General features: G+C 45.2%; 1 protein-coding gene across 7 annotated transcripts in view; it reads left to right on the top strand.

Moving 5' to 3' along the window:
- TSNARE1 (t-SNARE domain containing 1) overlaps window positions 1-25,650 on the top strand; it is a 434,224-nt gene that overhangs the window by 217,160 nt on the left and 191,414 nt on the right. For 4 of the 7 annotated variants that reach the window (XR_012087019.2, XM_072999412.2, XM_072999405.2 and 1 more), the window contains exon 8: window positions 10,243-10,410. Coding sequence is in view for 5 of the 7 variants with exons in the window: in XM_072999412.2 (XP_072855513.2) it covers window positions 10,243-10,410 (168 nt within the window). In the remaining 2 variants the exon portion in view is untranslated. The remainder of the gene's footprint in view (window positions 1-10,242; window positions 10,411-25,650) is intronic. The other 3 variants (XR_013544395.1, XM_078392020.1, XM_072999410.2) reach the window with 1 other exon arrangement.

Raw genomic sequence — 25,650 nt, 5'->3', positions numbered from 1 at the left:
GATTCACAGTTTGGAACAATACCTGTACTTCTAGGGTATCCATTTCAAATGAAACCTTCTGAACTCTAAGCACATTGCTCAACTACAGATTCCCAAAAGATGGCACAATGACAGCTGAGATGCTAACAAATGGTTCTGATGGCATTATGTTTCTTGTTAGAAGCGATGGTCTTGGATCTTGGGTGGAAGGGGTTATTTAATATTCCCAGGACATCTTGTGTCCTTCAAAAAGGGGAAGGCAAATCCCTTACAACAGTGGTCAGCCATCCCATTAAGGGCTCTTCCAAATGGAATATATGTTTGTCTAAAAGAAGGAGGATCTGCTTTAACGTTATTATTATTTTTTTCTACCATACTTATGAAGTTAGGCTTGTCTCCCTTAATGCAGTATATTTTCCTGTGACTTTCTGCTCCTCCTCCTCTCTATTTATGTTCTGGCTAGCTCTGGTGTGTTAGGGTTTATTTTTATGCCTCATCCTGTTGAAGTCAATATTTGGTCCGAACCTTTTGGTTAATACTCAAAACCCAAAAGCACTAGTGGAGAAACTCAATCAGTGAAGTTAATTTCTTTGAAATTTCTTAAAGATTTCTTTAAAAGCACCAGCTTTTTTAAAGCAAAGAGAAGTGGATTTTTAGTAAGAAATCTGGGAGTGATCCTGGTTAATTCCATGTCCCTTTGAAGGAAAAAAAAAAGGGATAAACATTTTATCTAAAATAGTGCTTAATCAGAATTGCAATACAAACTTAATTTGTTTGACTTCATGGAACATATTTTTTTTGCTAATGATTGCTGGGATTTGTATTCTTGAAGACTTTCATGGCTGGGATTTGATGGTTGTTGTAGGTTTTTCGGACTGTTTGGTTGTGTTCCAAACAGCCCGGGTTTATTTTTTTCCAGAGCTTGGAAAAGTTGCTTTTGTGGCTGCAGCTTCCATACTGGTTCAAATATTTTGAGGAACGTGGTTGCAATGATGGCAGGCAGCAAGAGCAGAAGGCTGTGTTGTCCAGGACAGTCCATTTCCAATGATTATTGCTTCTAAGCGGCAAACTTGTTTACCTTTCCTACTTCTTAGCACTAACACCTGCTTATAAGCAAAAGAATAAACAACCACATGTCATTACTGTTGCTTGCAAGTGATCCATATGTGTATCTACATCAATTATCCATCAGATGTCAGTATTTACTATTGTCATGTATATTGTATATACATTGAAAAGCAAAACAAAACAACAAAACAAAACAGGTGATTGCCAAAGAATTGTTATGTTTTCAATGACCTTGCTCTGCTGGAGCCGATTCATTGTTTTAAAAACACTTGCAGTAAACAATATTTTGATGCCACAAGTTTAAAAGTACTACACTTTTAGCTTAGCTTTTAGGGCATTTTTCTATACCCCACCATAAATGTTCTAATACTCTTAAACAGATAAGGTAACAAACTTTCACAAGTGAATCATTCACACTGTTAAACAGGAAGGAGACAGAAGCACGTTTGTCAATCAGTCCAGATTGCATGGAGGTCCAAGGTGTCTAGGTAGATAGAAGCAGCATCAGATTGGTTAAGGCTGATGTCTTCAGCACTCGAGCATGATGTGAGCACAGGAACAGTGCACTGTTCTCAGGCATCCAGCTCTGTTCAATTAGTTATTAGGTGTCTGCTTGATTTTAAAACACCATTTGTATTTCTTCTCTAAAAACAAAACAGCTAGAAGATCTGCTAGGCTCTACTCATCCTCTCATATAATGGACCTTCTCCCCTGAGCTTTTGAAGGGGTTTGGTTCCTTTCCGCCCTGAATTCCTTTTTTGAGGCAGATTGTCTTCCTCTCCTGAGGATAACTCAGCTGGGGGAGGCAAGCAAAAGTTACTTTTCAGATTTTTGATTATTACGCCTTTTCAGAGTAATTGAAAAAAAAAAGTACAGTGGTTGCAAATCAGTGTGCATGGATCAGTTCCATATTTTAGCAATCGGCGTAGGCATGTAGGATTCTGTGCATCGACAGAATTGGATATTGCCATATATATATATATTTACATTGTGGGCTGATTCTCAGCTTGGTCAGGACCAGTTACATGTAGATTAGTTTAGCAGAAGGCAGACTGGAGCATGTCCTACTAGCTTAAGATTCACTGGAGAGGTGGCATAACTTGGTCATAAACGGGAGCAGCCTCTATAAAACCTCCCTTCTCATCTCAGGACTTTTCCATATTTCCCAATAGCTTCTTCTGTCTCCTCTCCACCTGTACTGGGTACTTAATGAGGCAGTTACAACTCCAAGTAATGACTGGCCAGTGGTAGGAACTGGAGACATTCTGGAAGTGGCAGGAGAGGAGACAAAGAAAAGTGAAGGTCAAGATCTCAGCTGTGAAGTTAACAAGCATACGTGGAAGGCAGCCTCAAGAAGTAATAAAGTCTTGTGGAAATAGGAAGAGTGAGGAAAGAACTGGAGGACTGAACCAGCTGTTGGGTCTTTGCTTAAATTTAATAGCATTTCAGCCTTCTTCTTCTCCTCCTCCTTCAGGTGGTTGGTGGGTGGTTTCCCTGTGTTTTGCAATCCTAGGAATTTTTTCCCCTTCCGAATCACTGATGCTAGGTGTTAAATATACAATCCTCATGTGCTGTCAAGTCAGTTCTGATTCTTGACTTTCTAGGATTTTCTAGGTAGACAGTATGCAAAGGTGGTTTCCCCTCCCCTTCTTCTGGGGGCGCCCTGGGAACACCGTGCAGCTTAACTGAGGTCACACAGGCTGGCTCCTTCCCAACCTCTGGCTCTGTAGCCAGAAGCCTAAACCACTGAGATATCCAGCCAGGTTACAGTTTACAATGAGGGTGCAAAATGTCAGGTCCTGGATCTGCATCCAGTCATTCTGGAGTCCCAACAGTTATTTGGGGTTACCCAGAGGGCCACATCCTCTTTTCCATGACATTATTGATTCCTCAGTCTGTTGTACAATTTATCTTACCCTATTTTAGGCAGTTGGACGTGATGGCGCTGCAGGTTAAACTGCAGAAGCCTCTGTGCTGGAAGGTCAGAACACCCGCCGTCGTAAGATCGAATCCACACGACGGAGTGAGCTCCCATCGCTTGTCCCAGCTCCTGCCAACCTAGTTGTTTGAAAGCTGTTTTAAAATGGGAGTAGATAAATAGGTACCACCGCAGTGGGAAGATCACAGCATTCTGTGTCTAGTCGTGCTGGCCACGTGACCACAGAAATGGTCTTCGGACAAACGCTGGCTCTACGGGTTGGAAACGGGGATGAGTACCACACTGTAGAGTGGGACATGACTGGACTAAATGTCATGGGGACCCTTTACCTTATTTTAGGCAGCCCAAAGACCTCTCCTACAGAATATTAATGATAGTAAGGTCTTCAAGTAAAATGCAATAGGATTTTTGATCCACCTTTCAACTCTTGAGAAAAAAGACGTCTCTCACTCTTGATTTACAGGATAATCTGCAAGTGTTCACTTTGGGTAGTAAATACACACGCAGCTGTAATGAGTTTCTTCTGTTCTTCTCAGATCATGGTAACCTGAAGCCAATCAATAAGTTTAGGGTTTTAGCTGAGAATGGCAGCATTGAGAATCCAACACTGGACTTTCAACACCTACTTCAACATTGCTTTACTTGAAAAAAGAAGGAACAAGAAGATCTCACTATGGGAGCGGTTCATCGCAAGCAATTCTACGACTGCCACCAAATTCTGAAGCAGTGACTGGGAGAGTTTGTTTCAAGAGTGGTCATAACTGGCCAGATAGGCGGGATATAAATAGAACAAACGAACGAACGAACGAACGAACGAACGAACGAACGAACGAACGAACGAACGAACGAACGAACGAACGAACGAACGAACAAACAAACAAACAAACAAACAAACAAACAAACAAACAAACAAACAAGGGTCGTTTTGTTCCTTGTGATCTGTATTGCCCCCCCCTTCACAAAGCTTCAGACTTTACCCAGCAGTTTTTCCCCCAAAGAAATGACTTCCACCTTGGGTTCTTTTTAAGGAGAAATTTGGGATAAAAATATTTTAAGCATTTAAAAATATATATTACCATGTTCTCGTGTTCCATTTCCTTGAGCAGGGATGAGAAACTGCTTTCCCCACTTCTTTTCTGCAAGTGGCTAAGAGAGACCATTCGAGCTATTTTTCTTCAAATGGCACAAAATGCACAACATGGTGATAGTGACTGCTTTCTTGAATAGACTTTTAAGAATTAGAAGCATTGGATGGGTTGTTGACGTCTTTTTGCATAATCACCTAATCCTTCTACGCTTGTGGTGTGTCTGTGCTTAGCTATGTAAAGGGAAGATATCCTAATTCAGCTGAAATCCTGTTGGCATAGCTATGCCTGAGGAAGGGTGATGATAGTACCAGTAGTATGAGAGTTTTGGTAATGAATGACTTTTTCCTTCTCTACTGAAGCTTTCCTGCCTTGCAAATAACTGTTTCCATTGAATGGAATATGTGGAAGCCTTGGGATGGGAGGAGGAAGTCTTTCGTTACCAAAAAATCTCCCCCTGCTGGTGACATAATCCAATGACAGCAGTTTTTTGGTAATGAAAGACTTATTTCTCCAGTCCCACAGCTCCAATGGCTTGCACTTCATGAAAGAGATTATCTGCAAGTCAGAAAAACTTTAGGAAGGAGATCTTTTATTTTTCAAAAATCTCTCCCACTGTTGATTTCATCATCTTTCCTTAGATATAGCTATGGAGGTAGGATTTCAGCCACTGCTGTATCTTATGCTGACCGTATGTGTGGGGGACCTCTTGTCTTGCTCTCATCCAAGAGGAAAGGAATCTTGTGGGCTTCGAAAATCCTTTGCTAGGACATTGTGTTGTTTTGAGACCTCCTGAACTGATGAAACAAAAAAGAATTGGTTAGTATTCTTCATATACACCACTCCTGTGTACACCCTGCTCTTCAACCTGGGCCATGTCAAAGCCAGAAGAGCTGAGGCAGGAGTAACTGGCTGCTCTTCCTACAACTCCTCTATCAAAAAGTTGTGATGATCAACCACCGCTACTCTCTTCTGCGTGAAAGATAATGCAAAATGGTAATCACACTGCGTATCACATCTTGAAAAGCATTTAGAGTCCCAAGCCACATGTTCCAACCATAATTGCTTTGGGCTTCTGTTCAGCAGCCAGTTGTAGCTTTGAATCTCCTGGTGACGGCTGAGTGTGTTGTTTTCAGGCTGGTTGGAGTGAAATTGCCCAAGTAATGAAACCAAGCGGCTCTTCCTGTTGCCTCACAGTGAGGGAGGTGAAGTTTTTCAGGTCAACTTCTTCTTAAATTAAAAATGAGTCAGCAAGGACCACACCTTGCTTACCGGGGTCTACTTTATGTAGTGGGCTCACCAGCCACCACATTTCTGCCGTGAACGAACCACCTGGCTGGCGATGGATGGCGTTCCACTTTGTCTTTCTTTCTTATTTATCTTCGTGGTTAAGGCCCACAGAGTGTATGCAGGGGGAAATCCTGCAGCGGGTTAGGAAGGTTACCTACAAGGAGGTGTGATATGCAAAGCTGTGAAGAAAATATTGTCAGAACACAGCTATTGTGACATTACTGGCTGAGTCTTGCTAATAACACATCCAGATCCTCTCTAGCTGTTATAGTATTAGCATGTTTCCTCTTTTCCTAGAGGCTGAGAAATTTCAAGGATACTGTTAATGGGCTTTGGCGTTTTGCTTAGTTTGTTTGCGAGAGACAATTTGCTGTCCATCAGCTTATAAACAGACGTATTTCCCAGGAAACAGTTTATGGTGTTTTGTTCTGGCATGCTTCTGGCGCCATTTTAAAAAAGCCTCATATTTTGAATTCAGGTGAACCAAAAGAGTTTGTGCCCATCTCTAATCAATACCATTTTGTTTTCTGGAAACATTGGGGGTTTCAGGGTTTGGGGTGTGTGGATCTTCAATTGCTGAAAATCATCACCACCAAAACAATGCTACTGTTCCTTATCTGTAAAACAGGGACACACTGGCCAGCTTTTTTTCTAGTTATATGGGCAAGATTTAGAGATAGGCATTAGAAAATCATGTCTTTTGCTGAGCTTCTTTTTGTGTTGGGAGGGGCTAGGGGAGAGATGTCAGTGTTCCAATTAAAAGACAAAATAAATCCTGTTCTTCTGAAGTCTGCCGATCCCCAACCCACAGGACCTATTAACAGCTACGTTCTGCCATTTTCTGTCCTTTTCGCATTTAGCCTGAGGGAAGCTGTAGGCTTTTATGCTGGCTGTTCTTTTCCCCCCTAAACGAAACGTCCAAATCAATAATTAGGGAAATATGTGTCCATCCTCTCAAATCAAGATGTAATTCCTAGCTATCTTGGTGTCCAGGACTGGAATCTTGACATATAATAACTCTTTCAGTCCACTCTGAAAACATTTCAACAAGGTATTTTTTTAATCACAAAAATAGAGACAAAAATGGAATGAGGATTTGGCATGTAAATATGGATTGTTGTTGTTTAGTCATTAAGTCGTGTCCGACTCTTCGTGACCCCATGGACCAGAGCACGCCAGGCCCTCCTGTCCTCCACTGCCTCCCAGAGTTGGGTCAAATTCATGTTGGTTGCTTCAATGACCCTGTGCAGCCACCCTGTCCTCTGCCGTCTTCTCCTCCTTTTGCCCTCACACTTTCCCAACATCAGGGTCTTTTCCAAGGAGTCTTCTCTTCTGATCAGATGGCCAAAGTCTTGGAGCCTCAGCTTCAGGATCTGTCCTTCCAGGGAGCACTCAGGGCTGATTTCCTTCAGAACAGATAGGTTTGTTCTCTTTGCAGTCCAGGGGACTCTCAAGAATCTCATCCAGCACCACAATTCAAAAGTATCAATTATTTGGCAGTCAGCTTTCTTTATGCATAATTCTGGTTGCTTGTCTCCAAAAATGCACCTGGCTTTGTTAGTTGTTCTACATCAGTGCCTCCCAATCTTGAGTTCTCATATGTTCATCATCATCATAATCATCATGGAAAAAAAAATTCAGAGTTACAAGATGGGGGATACTTGGCTCAGGTATACTATGAGTTAAAACAATATTGGAGCCGTTGTGAATCAAAGGCTGAATATGAGCCAACAGTGTGATGTGGCTGAAAAAAACATGCAAATGCTATTTTAGGATGCCTTAACAGAAGACGATTCTCCAAATCCCATGAGGTACTCATTCCCCTCTATTCAGCACTGGTTACCCTCATCTCGAGTATTGTGTCCCGTTCTGGTCGCCACACCTTGAGAAGAATGCAGACAAACTGGAGCAGGTTCAGAGGAGGGCAACAAAGATGATCAGGGGACAGGAAAGCGAGCCCTCTGAGAAAAGAGTGAAGGAACTGAACAAGTTTAGCCCTGAGAAAAGATGACTGAGGGGAGACGCCGTGGCAGTTTTAAAATCCTTGAAAGGCTGTCCTACAGAGGAGGGGCAGGATCTGTTTTCCATCAGGCCAGAGTGCAGGACACGGAAGAATGGGCTCAAGTTACAGGAAGCCAGATTTCTATTGAATATCAGCAACAACTTCCTAATTGTTAGAGCAGTACGAGAAGGGATCCGATGATCTTGGGAGGTATTGAGCGCTCCAACACTGGAGGCCTTCAAGAGAAAATTGGACAACCGTCAGTCAGATCTGCTTTGATTGGGATTCCTGCTTTGAGCAGCGAATTGGCCTCCATGGCCTCGTAAGCCTCTTCCAACTCAATTATCATCATCATGTTCTTGGACTACAAACTCCCAAAAATCCTGGCCCTCATAGCTAGTGGTTAAGGCTTGGCTGTGTGTGTGTGTGGGGGGGATGTCAATCCAAGAATACCTGGGGACCCAAAATTGTCAACCATTGCTGTAGGTAAATATCAGAAGCCCACAGGAGGAGAGAGGATTTTGGAATATAATTCCGAAATGGGGCCGTTCTCCCCTCCATCCTCTGTAGTCCTTAAATGAAAAAAAAGGGTTCAGATGAATCCAAAATGGGAGAGCAGTTGGTGATGTCTTTGATCGTGGCATATTTGAAGATAAGAGATTTTTCCCCACTGTTTGGTGGTGAGGAGCGATCATTCTATGACTGGGGAGAAACAGCATGCTTAAATGTGCTGTTTCATCTTCCTGGGAGTTTCTTTTGCCCAGGCAGCTGTGCCAGGAATATGCACAAGTGTGATCTAAGAAGACATTGTGGGGCCTGTCTCATCTGCCTCACATCAGGCTTTACATCTCAGCCTACAAGAAGCGTTGTCCTTCTGCTTGATGTACACTGACAGCTTCGTCCTGCTTGGGTGTTGTAAAAGAGACGAACGGGTGTGTGGTAGCTGAGAGCGCAAACAGTTTTGTAGCATCGCCGTGCGCCACTTGTCACTCTCCAAGCAGAGGTAGTAAAACAACAGCTGTGACTGTAAAGCTGGATGACTCTCCGATCAGTTCCAGTTCCATCTACTTGAGGGGTTAGGAATCAACTTGAAGTACATGTGGACCCCCAGGCTTTTTGGAAGCCCCCCAAAGTCTCCCTTCCTCCTCTGGAGAAACGTAGCTGCTGAATTTGAGTGGAAAAATGTGCCACCAAATTTCAGAAGAAACCAGGAGAGGGGATAAAAAAATATTCATAATGTTTTGATTGTCTTGACTACACTGTAATGTTTGAGGCTTTACAGAATGACCCTTTGGGTCAAGGTTTCTCCAATCCGTAGAGCTAGCATTGGTCTGAAGACCATTTCCGTAGTCACGTGGCCAGTGTGACTAGACACGGAACGCCGTGACCTTCCCACCGAGGTGGTACCTATTTATCAACTCACTTTTTAAAATGCTTTTGAATGGCTAGGTTGGCAGGAGCTGGGACAAGCGACGGGAGGTTACTCTGTCGTGTGGATTCGATCTTACGACTGATGGTCTTCTGACCCTGCAGCACAGAGGCTTCTGTGGTTTAACCTGCAGTGCCACCACATCCCTTATAATATTACTATGCTTCCACTTAAAAACAAATAGTTGTCCAAAGAGGCTCCCATTAAAAAAAAAAAAAAAAGCTTTGAATTCTCTCTTCTTTCTTGTTTTCTCTTTCTGTTACCTATCCTCCTTTCTTCCACCTTTCTGATTCAAGCTCGTGGGTGTTTCAACATCCTGCAAAGTACTGGTGCAACGATCTGCTAAGAAAATAATCAATTTTATATATTCGTATATTACGTTAATAGGCACACCTAAACCTTTTGAATAGCAGTATCTAAAGCATATAAAACTGGAAGGGGAGAATCTATGACAAGTATGACAAGTAGTGATCTTAAAAATTGTAATCGTTTAGTACACATCATTTATCACGAGAAGACAAGATTCTCTGGAAAACACAATAATGTTGGGAAGGGGGGAAGGCTACAGGAAAAGAGGAGAACTAAATATAAGATGGATTGACTCCGGAAGGAAGACACAAGGAAAAGACATCTTGAAAATTGCTCATTCATAAGAAGTAACTTGACAACATGTAACAAGAAACATTTAAGTTTATATAATCAGCAAAGCAAGAGTTCTATAAATACACAACTACACATATGTAGCTAAGCGCTCAAGTTAATCATGACTAATGTTTCCTATTTATGGTTCTCCTTCTAGAAATGGGCATGAACCACTGATTAGTGGTTTGTGTCGGTTCATTTTTAGGCTGAACAGGTGTTTGGTGCTTTCCAGGGCAGCAGTAAACACTTGTTCGGCCAAAAAGCAACCGGCGTGAACCTCCCATCTCTAATCATGACTTAAGTCTTCTGGAACTAATCCCATATCTTTGAGCAAAGAGACATCAAACCAATGGCTCTAATCAGTATTTCAGTTTTAAGGTACAAAGTCTGAACTGTTGAAGATGAATTAAATGTTTCACCATTTGCAATTTGTAAACTGTTAGGAATTGTTGACTGTTTTTCAAGCATGTATTTATTTTGGAATAACTTTTTATCTGCTTTTTCAAATGTCTAGAACATCAAATGCTGAATAACAGATGGTATATCGTTGCTCGACTGTTGTAGTCAGAGGGAGTTTTGGATCTCAGTAGATCTGTTCTTGTTGGAACTACAGAATAAAGTGAGGCCAAAATGGCTAACGCCCATTAGAATTTTGCCTCATGTGCTACTATTCCTTATGTTATTGAGAAAAATGAGGTATAAAAAAAATTTAGTGAACTAAACCCCCCAATCCGGCCATGCTTCTGAGAATATTATGGAGTTGAGCTGAGTTTATGGTTCTAAAGCTGGCTTCTTTTCTGTGTTTCAGCAGAGTCCTAGAACACCTTTTTCAGATCTGGCGGATGATGAGAAGATCTTCAATGGCGGGGACGCCACATGGTCTGAACAGAATCAGGAACACGCTCTCCTCTCCGAAATCACCGAGGAGGACCTGGAAGCCATCCGTGAGCGAGATGAAACCATCCAGAAGATTGAGGTCAGTAGCCAACTTAGTGTGAAAGCTGCAAACCTCAATGCAGGATCTATGTCTAGATGGGCGGCATATAAATGCAATAAATAAATAAATAAATAAATAAATTGGGTGTATATTTGTGGTCTCTTTGGGTGAATCCCAAAGACAGAATCAAAACAGAAGCTTAAATGGGGTAGCAATTTGTATTTGTCCATCTTGGTTAAAGCTGCCTGTTTTGACAGTTGTGGGTCTTTCATGAGGGGGAGAGCGCACATGTTTCCCATTCACCTTCCACCCTTCTTCAATCTTTGGTTTTTTTTAGCAACAAAATCTGAGGTTGAATTTTTCAGAAATGAAGAAAGATTGTCAATCCATAGTAGAATATATCAACATTTGTTCTGAGTCTGGCACGGGAAGAAGGCAGTTTTGTAAGACAATGTTTGATCCATTCCACCTTCATAACTTCTGATAACAAACAGCCCAATGCACACCTCCTAGACTGACATGTAGAAGTCAGCATGATGATAGAGGCGGTTTTGAAATTTCCTCAATTTTGTGGCCAGCCTTGGAGTCACAAGTGTTCCATAATACATGAAGTATATCAGCATACATTTATAAGTCTATTTTTAGAGGAAGATTCATTTATAAATGCATGCATTTAGGTATAATACGGTTAGAGATGTTTCAAATGGAGAAGTTGTTACAATCTAGTGCAGAAAAAGAGTCAAAATATAGCTTGGAAATAACTAGTTAGAAATCATTTAGTTATCAGTAGTCAATTACTTTTTGTCTTACATATAATGTAGCTTCTTCCTCCTCCTTCTCTTCCTCCTCCTCCTCCTCCTCCTCCTCTTCTTCTTCTTCCTACTACTGCTACTACTACTATGTCTAGATGTGCGGCATAAAAATTCAATAAATAAATAAGTAAATAAATAAAATATTTAATTTATTGTATTCTCGGAGGCTTTCATGGACTGGATCTGATGGTTGTTGTGGGTTTTCCAGGCTATTTGGCTGTGTTCTTGAGGTTATTCTTCCTAATGTTTCGCCAGTCTCTGTGGCTGGCATCTTCAGAGGACAGGAGTCAGAACTCTGTCTGTGCTCTGGATTTATCTAATTTATTTATTAAAACATTTATACCCCACATTTCTCCTAATATTCCAAGTTCAAGTTGATTGTATTAGCTCAAAGCCGTCACAATTGTTTAAAATACAAACATGATCAAATAATATGAGTAATATACAAGGTTTGTAATCTTACTCTGACTCCAAAAAACACAGAAAGTATTTGTTTAATTTTTTTACCTTATACGGGTGTACCTCAGTTTACGAATTCAATGCATTCTCCGGGACGTTCTGTAATGCGAACAATTTGTAAACCGAAACACAGTTTGCCATAGGAACTGGGACGGCGCTATAAACCTCCAGGTACAATGTGTCCTGGGGGAAACTTGCTTTGTACTGTGGAAAAAAAAACCCTGAGGAATCAGTAATGTCATGGAAAAGATGATGTGGCCCTCTGGGTAACCATAAATAACTGAGTGGGGACTGCGAAAGAAAAATCATAAACCGAGGCATTATTTTCAATGGATTTCAATCTGTAAACCGAAAATTAAGTTAACCGAGGCATTCGTAAAGCAAGGTACTACTGTAAATAGTTCTAAAGTGCATTATCAAAATTGGGCAGTAGAGGGAGCCAAAGGATATTTTTTCTGTATTCTTCCATCTGGGTGGACAATGCAACTCACTAACAATCTTCAAGTCAGCAAATTACTTGCACAGGCAGGGCAGGAGGAATGTCAGTTGTAACCTGGATACTAAGATGTAATGAATAACAAAAATCTCTCTTTTTAAAAAAAGACCAAAATGTTTTCATTTCTGTTCAAGACAAACAGATTTATGAATAGCATGGGCTTTAGTGAAGACACACTCTCCTTTCATGGATGTATAGAGTTCCCAATACATGTACAGTCCGTACAGTTGGGAATATGACATAGATGGAATGGAGTGAGAGTAGAACTAGACGGTTCCACCGTAGCTTTTTCTATTCAAAAGGTGAATCTCGTCATGCACTCTGTTGCTGATTAACAGTCGGTCCCAGTTTGACTGCTTGCAAACGGCAACATGGGCTGGAAAAGTGCCTGACAACTTATCTGCTAAATATCTCTTTGTTGTTGTTATTTAGTCATTAAGTCATGTCTGACTCTTTGTGACCCCATCGACCAGAGCACGTCAGGCCCTCCTGTCTTCCACTGCCTCCCGGAGTTGGGTCAAATTCATGTTGGTCGCTTCGATGACCCTGTCCAACCATCTCATCCTCTGTTGTCCCCTTCTCCACTTGCCATCACACTTACCCAACATCAAGGTCTTTTCCAGGGAGTCTTCTCTTCTCATGAGATGGCCAAAGTATTGGAGCCTCAGCTTCAGGATCTGTCCTTCCAGTGAGCACTCAGGGTTGATTTCTTTCAAAATGGAAAGGTTTGTTCTCCATGCAGTCCAGGGGACTCTCAAGAGTCTCCTCCAGCTCCACAATCCAAAAGCATCAATTATTCGGCAGTCAGCCTTCTTTATGGTGCAAGCTCTCACTTCCATACATCCCTACAGGAAAAACCATAGCTTTGACGATGCAGACCTTTGTCGGCAAGGTGATGTCTCTGCTTTTTAAGATGCTGTCGAGGTTTGTCATTGCTTTCCTCCCAAGTAGCAGGCGTCTTTTAATTTTGTGGCTGCTGTCTCCATCCGCAGTGATCATCTAGCCCAAGAAAGTAAAATCTGTCACTGCTTCCATATCTTCCCCGTCTATTTGCCAGGAGGTGATGGGACCAGTGGCCATGATCTTAGTTTTTTTGATGTTGAGCTTCATACCGTTTTTTGCGCTCTCCTCTTTCACCCTCATTAAGACGTCCTTTAATTCCTCCTCACTTCCTGCCATCAGAGTGGTATCGTCTCCATATCTGTTGGCCCCCACTTTTTCTCTGGACCAGCTGGCTGGGTAGCTCTGGTTGGGTGTTTGATTCCCCATGGTGCCTCCTGCAAGCCGAGCCAGCCCGTGTTGTGGTGAGCAAGCTGCACAGTCCCAAGGTGCCCCCAGAAGGAGGACATGGGAAAACACGTCTGAGTACTCAACAACCTAGACAAGCCTGAAAAGGGTTGCCATAAGTCAGAATTGACTTGACGGCACCTTATTATGATGATTCTGAATTCTCCCTCATTCCTGGAATATGGTATAACCATTTCTTCTTCAGGGACGTGGTGGCACTGCGGGCTAAACCACAGAAGCCTGTGCTGCAGGGTCAGAAGACCAAGCAGTTGTAAGATCGAATCCATGCTGCGGAGTGAGCCCCTGTTGCCTTTCCCAGCTCCCGCCAACCTAGCGGTTCGAAAGCATGTAAAAATGTGAGTAGATAAATAGGGACCACCTTGGTGGGAAGGTAACAGCGTTCCGTGTCTAAGTCGCACTGGCCACGTGACCACGGAAGATTGTCTTCAGACAAAAAACGCTGGCTCTATGGCTTGGAAATGGGGATGAGCACCACCCCCTAGAGTCGGACACGACTGGACAAAAATTGTCAAGGGGAACCTTTACCTTTACCTTTTTATTTCTTTTTCATTTTCTCCTGTCCTGGCGTTGAGTGCCTCCAGCAAAGGCAGGAGACCGTTGGACAGCCTTTGCAGATCCCTTTCCGCATGGAGTTTAAGCTAAGCTTGAGCTCTGCCGTCTGGGTGGTGCAATAAAGCACAAGATTGGATTAAGAAATGTAGTCTTGCGTCCCTCTAATTGGATTATGCTAATTGTTTTGAGGTGGATGTGGGAGTATTATTAGTGCAGCAAGAAATGTGATAGTATCGGCACTGCGAGAAAACATAAATGTGGAAAGAGCAGGCTGTTGTCAGCCTGCTTTCAGCAGGGAAGAAGCCCATAGTGGAAGGAGAAATGAGAACTAAGCCTGATTTGAAGGGGGGGAATCCACCTCAGCCCCCCACCCCAGGAATTAACACAGGACAATAATAATCAGGCTGTTCTTCTCTGCATTGAGAAACACAATGTGATTGTTTGCAACCTAACAAGGAATTTCCAAATGTTGCAGAGCAAAACCGCCTGTTATCCTTGCCACTTTTTTTTGGGGGGGGGGTGTCATTGAGCTTTACCTGTTACTTTAAAAGTTCCCCATGCTGTGAATTAACTCAACAACATGAGATGCTGTCTAAACCATGCTGAATCTCCTCTCGTTCCTCCAGCTCCTTAAACTGTGTCATCCATCAGAACACTTTCTTCAGTGCTTTCAAAAGATATGTTTATCAAAGTTTTGCTCATTTGGAAGAAAATTGAATGGGTTCGTGACTCTGAAAACCAAACACTTGTGTGTTTTTTCCCAAGTAACTGGCAGTCCCAGCAAAGATTTGTCTTGCACTATAGATACACTGATGTGTATAATTCTGGGTGATGGGGGGGGGATGCCAGCACATGGTTAATGTTATGTTGCAGTTGGCAGGGAGACCATGGAAGCTAATAGCCCTGCGCATGGCAGAAAAGTACATGTCATCTAAATGTTTACGAGGCCAAATCCAAATACAGTGGTGCCTCGCGTTACGATGTTAATTCGTTCCAGCGAAATTACTGTAGAACAAAAATGTCGTAATGCGAAATTAAAAAGCCCATAGAAACGCACTAAAACCCAATTAATGTGTTCCTAGGGACGTGGTGGCGCTGTGGGCTAAACCACAGAAGCCTGTGCTGCAGGGTCAGAAGACCAGCAGTCGTAAGTTCGAATCCATGCGACGGAGTGAGCGCCCGTCGCTTGTCCCAGCTCCCGCCAACCTAGCGGTTCGAAAGCATGCAAATGAGAGTAGATAAATAGGTACCACCTCGGTGGGAAGGTAAACAGCGTTCCATGTCTAAATCACACTGGCCATGTGACCACGGAAAGATTGTCTTCGGACAAACGCTGGCTCTATGGCTTGAAGAGCGGGATGAGCGCCGCCCCCTAGAGTCGGACGCGACTGGACAAAAATTGTCAAGGGGAACCTTTACCTTTACCTTTAGGGGCTTGAAACTCACCGTCCAGCGAAGATCCTCCATAGCACGGCCATTTTTGCTGCCTGTGCAGTGAGGAATCCGTCCCATAAAAGAGCGGGGAGCCATGTTTTTTACCCGGTGGCCATTTTGAAACCGCCAATCAGTTGGCCAAAAATCATCGCTTTGCAAGAATCAGTTCCCAAAGCAGGGAACCGATCATCGCAAAGCGAAATTCCCCCATAGGAAACATTGTTTTGCAATCACTTTTGCGATTGCAAAACCTTCAACATAAAGCGATTTCGTCGTAAAACGGAGCGCTCGTAATGCGAGGCACCACTGAATTGTAAATTAATGGAGCTCATCCTTCAATCTATTTGCTTGGTGCCTTCTGAAAAAGAAAGAAAAGAAAACATTAAAAAGCAACTCTTAGAGAAAATAGAACAGATGCAGATGTCTGCTGGAAAGAGAACAGCAGAAGATGGCATTATGTAAACAGAATTAAAATCGTAGCACAAACATTGAAAAAGCTAGTCGTGTTGAAAAAAAAATACTTGTTTAATATATATTTGCTCTTGTCAAATTTAAGTGTCTTGGCTCAGTGAGATGGCTCTAAATTTTAAAGCCCGGAGAGATTCATCTCATCTACACAAGAGCAAGACAAGAAACCCTGTATTTTTTTTTCCTCGTCAAATTGTCTGTGATTTGTACAAACTGCCCCTGTGCAAAATTAAGGTCTGTTCACTTTGAGTAGCGAAACATACGTGTGCAGAGGAAACCCAGATGATTGGCTGGTTCTTATAATGACAAAAGCAACCTCTGCAGTGTAACAAAGGAACCACTTTTATGATTCGGCACAAGTTAGCTTATTCGCATGAAAACACGATTTGTGTTGTTTCTGCACTTCTGTGTACAAATTTATTCTCTTGTAGAGAATGCCGCAGAAGACTCTTGCGAAGGACTGTATGATCTGGGTTTTTCAGCCTCCCATTCAAAGATGAGACAAGTGGAGATTAAACTCCCAAATGTACAAAAATAGCCTTGTGGCACAGGGGTTAAACTGCAGGACTGCAGCGAAGACTCTACTCATTACCTGAGTCTAATCCTGGGCTCAAGTAGATTCTCTTCTATAAAGATTGAATGACTGTGTTGTTAACTTGGTTATGACCTATGGTGACCCTCACCACAGTTTCCTGGACAGACAGTAGCCATTTCCTTCTTCTGGAGGTGTCTTGAGACCACTGTCCAGTTTTCACATGGTTACACAGGTTGACTCTTCTGCGAGGAGAATCAAAGTCTTAGTCTCTGGCTTCATAGCCAGTTGCGCAAGTCTCTGAACTCTCCATAAGATGACCTGTTCCATTTATAATATATAATACTGTACAGTGAATATTTGTTGCAAGCGAAATGGTGGGTAGTTCAGCCTCAGCAGTGATGATCAGAGTGGTGAAATGTACTAGAACTGAGTGTGGGATTCTCGTCTCTTAGTGCCCTGAGATGGGAGGCAAGTGCCCCAGTTAAAGCACTCTGTGAATAGCAACTCTGGAAAAGTTATTTTCTGTATATTTTTTATATTACAAAAACTATCTCAGAACAAAGAACTGTCCCAGTTCTTCTTGGTATTAGAGACATGGAATTGCATAATCAACTTTGCAAACAGAAAGGAGAGGAAAAGAAAAAGAAGTGATTCCATCTGCCTCTCACGCGGAGAATTTCCTCAGAATAATAAATGATTGTCGTTGGAATTTCTTTATGTGCAATATTTAGCACTGAGCCAGAGAACAGCTCAAGACCTAGCTGTGGCAGGATTGCATGGGGAAATCGAGTTGAGGTCCTTTTGACTGGTTTCTAATAACCACTAGATATAATAGTCTTCTTCCCCCTGAGATCTGTAAAATTTGATTCAGAGAATCTAATCTCAACCTGTATTTGGAAGTCAAGGAGATACCCACCCTCCGCCACCATCATCATCAGCCATGTGTTGCCGTTTTTGCAACCTGCATTCTGGTTCGTCAGAGCTCTTGAATACTTATTTAAATGTTTTCATGAATAGGGATTGGCTTCGGTAGCTGGTTGCATTCAGCCGGCCTCTTCGGGGCTCTGTCGATGCGAGGTTATAGTAAAGTGTGTATTCTTGCACCCTTTCCTCCTCCTCCTTAATTTCTACAGGGATGGGAAAAGTTGTAGAAATGGTTGAAGTTACATCAGCACCAACCATCCCGTCTACTTGTATTGTCGGATTGTCTCTTTAACCTATGGATGTACAAGAGTGATTTGATGCCTGGGTGGCTGGTCGTTTCTATAGATGCAAAGAAGACCTTATTTGCAAAATCTAAGGGCCATTATTTCCCAGCTCTTTTAGTCATGACTGGATAGCTCGGTGGTTTAGTTAAGATGATGAGGGTTCGATTCCTTGCAGTGCTTTCTGCTTGGCCTTGGGCAAGCTGCACAGTCCCACAACACTCCCAGAAGGAAAGTAGACCACTTCTGAAAAATCCCTACCTGGAAAACCTTGAGAAGGGTTTCCGTAAGTCAGAATTGATTTGGCAGCAGCAGCAGATGATGATGATGATGATGATGATGATGGTTATGGTTATGGTTATGATTATTATGATTATGATTATGATTCGCCTGTTCAGCGGTGGGGAGCGGCTGCCTGGAGGAGCTTGGGGGTCCCTTGTTTGCCTGGGAGATGTCCTGCCCCGGTGGAGTTGGTGGAGGAACGGGGCACCTTTTTGGAGTCTGGGGACCTCGGAGGCTCTGCTGGACGGATTGCTGGACTTGGGGGCAGTCGAGAGGGCGCAGGATCCTGCAAACATCAGCGGGAGCTGGGAGGTCGCCGGAGCGTGGGAACGCGGGCGCCATGTTGGAGATTCCCCCTCCAGCTCCTTCTTCCCTCGCCTGCCTCTCTCCCTCAGCCTGCTTGTTGCCAACTGATCTCCCCCCAATTGGTTCTCTAAGGGGGGAAATGGCAGGGTCCAAACTTTTTCCAGCTTGCCTGCTAGTGCTTTTGACCCTGCCCTGTGACCATATTGAGACCTCTGAGCCCGTTCTTGTGACTTGGGACTCCTGCCCTGTTAATGAAACGCCACGGACTCCAGTTCCATCTAAAGGGACAAAATCAACTGGCAGAGAAAAACAACTTTTGGCTATAAGTGGGGGATAACTTTTGGGGGGATTCTGTAGCTATATTGTGACGTTTTTTTTTTTTTTTCTTTAAATGTTTGATTAATTGATACTGTTATTATTTATGGTTAGATTACTTTTGTTTATTTTATAATTGTATAAGTTATTTATTGTGGGTTAATTGATTGTTTGTACTGTTTTTTTTTCTTTTCTTTTTTCTTTTTCTTTCTTTCCTCCTTTCTTCTCCTTTGATATGGTTTGGAAGGCCTGCCTTCCCAGCGAGGGGCCCCAGAACATTTCTGTGATTACGGGTAGGGGGAGACATGGCGTTGGCTCCGTCTCTGCTCGTGTTAGAAGAACTAGGGACAGATGTTTAAAGGCTGTTCCTTGTTCTGAGACGGAGACCAGCCCCCAGCATCGAGGTAGCCAGACCAGCCAGCCTTCCACTCTACGCCTGGTGTTGTTGAATGCCAGGTCTGTATCCAATAAGGCCCAGGTAATTCAAGACCTTATCCTGGAGGAGGATACAGACCTGGCTTGCATAACCGAAACTTGGATTGGCGGAGAGGGGGGTCCCCCTCTAGCTCTCATCTGTCCGCCCGGTTATGCTGTCCAACACCAGGGTAGATTGGAGGGTCGGGGGGGAGTAGCCATTGTCCATAAGTCCAGCTTGGAGGTCACTAGGCGCTCCTCGGTGATAAAGCCGGGTCTTGAGGCCCTCCACGTGTCTATCGGGGCCAGGGATGGTATTGGGATCTTGCTGGGCTACCGTGCTCCCCGCGACCCAGCCACCTCCCTACCGGAGCTGGTGGACTTCGTCTCCGCGGCACTGTTGGGTTCCCCGAACCTTTTGGTGCTGGGGGATTTCAACGTGCATGCGGGGGTGGAGACCTCTGGTCCAGCTCTTGAGTTCTTGGAGACCATGGCCTTCTTGAACATGTCCCAACATGTCAACGGCCCCACTCACGTGGGGGGGTCATACACTTGACCTGGTTTTTTCTACCAATGGGAGTGAGAGTGGTCCGATGGTGACTGACCTTGAGTCGGTACCCTTGTCATGGTCGGATCACCACCTAATAAAGTGTACCATTAAAATGGCTCTTCCCCCCCCCCGCAGGGAGCAGGGATCTATTGTTATGGTCCGCCCTCGAAGGCTACTGGATCCTGTTGGATTCCAGGATGCCATGAGAGGTGTTACGGCTGACCTGGCTGGTGCTCCTGTCGAGGCTCTGGTAGATGGCTGGTTTGCTGCCGCGACTAGGGCTGCTGACATGATCACACCTAAATGCCCTCTCCGCCACAGAGACCGCCCGGCACCCTGGTTTAATCGGGACCTCCGGGCGAGGAAGCGGGTCAGGAGATGGCTAGAGTGCAAATGGAGAAAGGTCCTGACGGATTTCAATAGGATAGCTGTCAGGGTCGCTACTAACCTTTATCTAGCCAAGGTAAAGGCTGCTACTAGATCATACCTCGCTAACCGGATAAGCGAGGTGTCCAACCAGCAGGCGGAGTTATTCCGTATAGTACGCGACCTCTCCGGAGTTGGTCCGGGCGATGGGCCTCCCCCTAGTTTCTCGCCGGACCAATTTGCTGCATTTTTTAAATCAAAAGTGGAGGCCATCCGCCGGGACCTCTCTCCTTTTTTGAGCACAGTGAGTCGAGCTGAGATGTCCAGCGCTCCGTCTTGCCCGGTGATCTTGGACACCTTTCAGCCTGTTATGTCTGACACTGTCTCCAGGGCGCTTGATTGCTGTCGTGCCACCACCTCCTCTTTGGACCCTTGCCCAGCCTGGCTAATCAAAGCAGCCAGGCCGTTAACAACGGAATAGGCCACGGCTATTATAAATGGGTCTCTCCTTGAGGGCAGATTTCCATCTGCCCTGAAGGACACACTCATTAGGCCCATTAGGAAGAAACCCAGTTTGGCGGCGGACGAAATTGGCAATTACAGGCCCGTCGCCAATGTTTCCTTCCTTAGCAAGGTAGTCGAGAGGGTGGTGGCCGACCAGCTTCAGGCGCTCCTGGAAGAAACAGATGCCCTGGATCCATTCCAGTCGGGCTTCAGGCCCCGCCATGGCACAGAAACGGCTTTGGTCGCCCTGTGTGATGACCTACTGAGGGAGGCCGATAGGGGCAAAGTGTCCCTGTTGGTCCTCCTCGACATCTCAGCGGCCTTTGATACCATTGACCACGGTATCCTCCTGGGGAGGCTCTCCGAGCTGGGAATAGGTGGCCTGGCATTGTCCTGGCTCCGCTCCTTCTTGGAGGACCGTCCCCAGAGAGTTCAGCTTGGGGAGAGGGTCTCGGCCCCGTGGAGCCTCAATTGTGGGGTTCCACAGGGGTCGATTATCTCCCCAATGCTATTTAACATCTATATGAGGCCACTGGGTGGGGTCATCCGGAGGTGTGGGGCTTCGTGTCACCAGTATGCGGACGACACGCAGCTCTACATCTCCTTTTTGCCAACCGCAGGAGAAGCCGTCCTGTGCCTCCAGCGCTGCCTGGGGACTATACTGGAATGTATGCAGGAGAACGGACTTAGGCTGAACCTGGACAAGACGGAAGTACTGAGGGTGGGCCCCCCCACAGCCCGGGATGTGGGAAACTCCCTCTCTTTTGAGGGGGTGACCCTCCCTGCAAAGGATGGGGTACGTAGCTTGGGGATCCATCTGGACCCGGTGCTCTCCATGGAGTCACAGGTGGCGTCGGTGGTCCGCACCGCCTTTTTTCATCTCAGGCGGATAGCCCAGCTGCGGCCCTACCTGGAGGTGGGGGCGCTCACCATCTTAGTACACGCGCTCGTAATCTCGAGATTAGACCACTGTAATGCGCTCTACGTGGGGCTTCCTTTGAGGTTGCTGCGGAAATTACAGGTGGTGCAGAATGCGGCGGCCAGATTACTCAGTGGAGTGAAAAAATTCCAACATATTTCGCCCACTCTGGCCGCATTGCATTGGCTGCCCATCAAGTTTCGCATTGACTTCAAAGTGTTAATGCTTACGTATAAAGCCCTAAACGGTTTAGGGCCTCGATATCTGGCGGAACGCCTTCTCCCACCAAGTTCTACCCGGGTCACACGGGCGAGCCAGGAGGTGAGGCTGAGGAGCCTAACGCCGAGGGAGGCCCGAAAAGAGAAAACAAGAAATAGGGCCTTCTCGGCGGTCGCTCCTCGCCTGTGGAATAATTTACCTCCTGGTATTCGCGGAGCTCCCTCGCTGGGCACTTTTAAGAATCTACTAAAGACCTGGATGTTTCGGCAGGCCTTCTCACCAGATTACTTCTGATTTTCTTATCTTTTATTGTTTTTTTTTACTTTTACCTGTTTTGTAATTTGTTGTTTTATTTTTATTGTATTCTTTCCCTGTTGTAAGGCGCCTAGAGTAGTCCTTCGTGACTAGATAGGCGGGATATAAATAAAATAAATAAAATAAATAAATAAATTATGATTATTATGATTATTATTAGTAGTAGTAGCAGTAGCAGCAGCAGTATTAGTAGTATTAGTAGCACTACTACTACTACTACTACTACTAGTAGTAGTAGTAGTAGTAGTAGTAGTAGTAGTAGTAGTAGTAGTAGTAGTAGCAGCACCAGCAGCAGCTACATGACTACTTGCCTTCAGACAATACGTCAACCTCCAGCAAATGGTAACACACAATGGATCACAAACAGTGACACTGACAGGGGGACTAAACCAGACCCAGGTGCCAGCTCTGGCCAGACCTCTTTTCCGGCAACCCAATTACAGGACCTAACAATGTCACACACTATATCTAAGGCACTTTCATCTTCTAGCAGAAACTGCAGAGTTCAGCAGGACTGTTAAAACTCCCTATATTTTATTGGCATGGGGGAGACTATATTGAACATAAAAGAAAGGCAGAAAATCCCACCTTGACCATCAACCTCTTTCTTGTACCCAGTTTGGACAACAACGGGGGTGTGCGAGTGTTAATCTGTTTATCTGTGCTCCAATGTCCTCCGCCTCCGCCGCCAGTGGACTTTCAATGAAAGTTAATTGGGAGCAGCCATCCTACAGCTGTACTTTCTCACCTCCCTGAGGATGAGGTTCAGACTTTTGTGTCTGTAGAAGGACTCAAAAGGGCTCCAGGAGTAGGAGTGGGAGCAAAGATAGCTAGCTAGCAACACACGTGTTCTTAATGGAGGACTCTCAAGTCCCCTAGAGCAGTGATTCCCAGTCTTGAGATCCCAGCTGTTCTTGGACTGAAACTCCCAGAAGACTTTCCCACTGGCTGTGCTGGCCAGGATTTATGGGGGTTGTGGTTCAAGAACATCTGAAGACCTAAGGTTGGGAACCACTGCTTTAGAGGAAGCCACCATGCATCTAACAGCTTTCCAACGTGAGTCCTTTTTAACCTCTATTTACTATTTCCTTGGTGCTGAGACAACTAAGAGCAAGTCTAACACACTCACTGCTAAAGTTCCCAGAACTAATCCCTAAAACAGGGGTTCCCAACCTTGGGTCACTCAGATGTTCTTGGGCTGCAACTCCCGGAAGCCTTTTCACCACCACCTGTGCTGGCCAGGATTTCTGGGAGTTGCAGTCCAAGAACACCAGGGGGACCCAAGGCTGGGAAACATCGCCCTAGAGCAGTGGTCCCCAACCTTGGGCCTCCAGATGTTCTTGCACTTCAGCTCCCAGAAATCCTGGCCAGCAGAGGTGGTGGTGAAGGCTTCTGGGAGTTGTAGTCCAATAACATCTGGAGGCCCAAGGTTGGGGGCCATTGTATTACAGCAGTGGTCCCCAACCTTGGGCCTCCAGATGTTCTTGGACTTCATCTCCCAGAAATCCTGGCCAGCAGAGGTGGTGGTGAAGGCTTCTGGGAGTTGTAGTCCAAGAACATCTGGAGGCCCAACGTTGGGGACCACTGCCCTAGAGGACTGCAAGAAAATTCCCTAGGCCAAGGAATGCTGCCTGGATGGAGTCCACATGTTTATCCCAGTTTAGACCCTCACCCTCTGCCCTTCTGCTCATTTCACATTCTCCTTTTGCGCTCCCGACTCTCCCTGTCTTGTCCACCTGCTGAGGCTGGGCTTTGTGCCTCTGGGGATGATGGCTGCCGTCCACAAAGGTTTATGCTGGGGGGAAATGACATGGCTCCTCTTTTTTTTTTTTTTTTTTTTTTTGCTTTTGCTTTTGCTTTTGCTTCGGTAAACTGACACAGGGAATCAGCCTTCCCATTGGTGGAACTCCACAGTCCTCTTCTAATTTAAAATTTGAAACGCTCCACCTTACCAATAAAGTGGGAATAGGGGGGGAGAACAAAGGTGTGCTCTGTATTAAAGATACTTCTGTGCTCCCTACTTTTTGTCGCCATAAGAAATATAGCTGTTCTCTTTCCATTTGTGCTTGTAGAAAGGGCAATTGGATGGCATGTCGGTTTGCTTTCAGTGGCTAATTAGCCATGAGATGCTAATCAGCATATCATAAGATATCTCATTACTGCATTCTAGAAGACACAGAACGCCTGGATTTTTTTTCTCCACACACCTCCCCCGTGCCTTTTCACCTTGGAGTTTCTCTGAGGACTTGAGGAACTTGCTTAGCAGAACTCTTTCCTTCGACCTCCCCAACCATACGGGGACTTCCCTTGTGCATCCTTCGCTTGTGTGTTTGAGTCCAAGAACGCCTCGGGACTCCATGGTTGGAATCCATGGATGGAGCACATTCTAGGAACCACCTCCTCCTTGGACCCTTGCCCGGCCTGGCTAATCAAAGCAGCCAGGCCTACAACAACAGAATGGGCCACAGCAATAATTAATGGGTCTTTCCTTGAGGGCAGGGTCCCCCCTGCCCTCAAGGAGACACTCATTAGGCCCATAAGAAAGAAACCTAATTTGGCGGCGGACGAAATTGGCAAATATAGGCCAGTCACCAATGTTTCTTTCATAAGCAAAGTGGTGGAGAGGGTGGTGGCTGACCAGCTTCAGGCACACTTGGATGAAACAGATGCTCTGGATCCATTTCAGTCGGGCTTCATGCCACGGCATGGTACAGAAACGACATATGACAACCTGTTGAGGGAAGCTGACAGGGGTAAAACATCTGTGTTGGTCCTTCTCGACATCTCGGCGGCCTTTGATACCGTCAACCATGGTATCCTCCTGGGGAGGCTCTCTGAGTTGGGAATTGGTGGCTCGGCACTCGCCTGGCTCCGTTCCTTCTTGGGGGACCGTCCCCAGAGAGTTCAGCTTGGGGAGAGTGTCTCAACCCCGTGGAGTCTCAATTGTGGGGTTCCACAGGGGTCGATCATCTCCCCAATGCTGTTTAACATGTATATGAGGCCGCTGGGTGGGGTCATCAGGGGATGTGGGCTTCATGTAATCAATATGCCGATGACACCCAGCTCTACATCTCCTTTTCACCAACTGCAGGTGATGCCATTCTGTCCCTTTAATGATGCCTGGGGGCTGTACTGCAATGGATGTGGGAAAATGGGCTGAGGCTGAACCTGGACAAGACGGGGGTCCTGAGGGTCGGTGCCCCCATTATCAGAGGCTTGGGTGACTCTGTCTCATTTGGGGGGGTGACCCTGGCCACGAAGAGTGGGGTCTGCAGCCTGGGGGTACACCTGGACCCAACGCTCACCATGGAAACACAGGTGGCATTGGTAGTCCACACCACCTTTTTCCATCTTTGGCGGATTGCCCGGCTGCGATCCTATCTCGATACAGGGGCGCTCACTACCTTGGTACATGTGCTCATAATCTCAAGATTAGACCACTTCAATGTGCTCTACTTGGGGCTACCTTTGAAGTTGACGCAGAAACTCCAAGTGGTGCAGAATGCAGTGGCCAGACTCCTTACTGGAGTGAGAAAATACCACCATATTTCTCCTATTCTGGCCGCGTTGCATTGGCTGCCCATTCGGTTCCGCTTTGACTTCAGTCTTGATGCTTACATATAAAGCCCTAAACGGTTTAGGACCTCAATATTTAGCAGAACGTCTACTCCCACCAAGCTCTACCCATGTCACTCGAGCGAGTCAGGAGGTGAGGCTGAGGAGCCTGACGCCGAGGGAGGCCCAGAAGGAAAAAACTAGAAACCGGGCCATCTCGGCGGTGGCTCCTCGCCTCTGGAACAACCTCCCTCCGGAGATTCGC

This window comes from Pogona vitticeps, chromosome 4, assembly GCF_051106095.1.
Source record: "Pogona vitticeps strain Pit_001003342236 chromosome 4, PviZW2.1, whole genome shotgun sequence".
Classification (NCBI taxonomy): domain Eukaryota; kingdom Metazoa; phylum Chordata; class Lepidosauria; order Squamata; family Agamidae; genus Pogona; species Pogona vitticeps.
The sequence above is the reverse complement of the archived record's forward strand: the minus strand, read 5'-3'. Positions and strand labels throughout refer to the sequence as shown.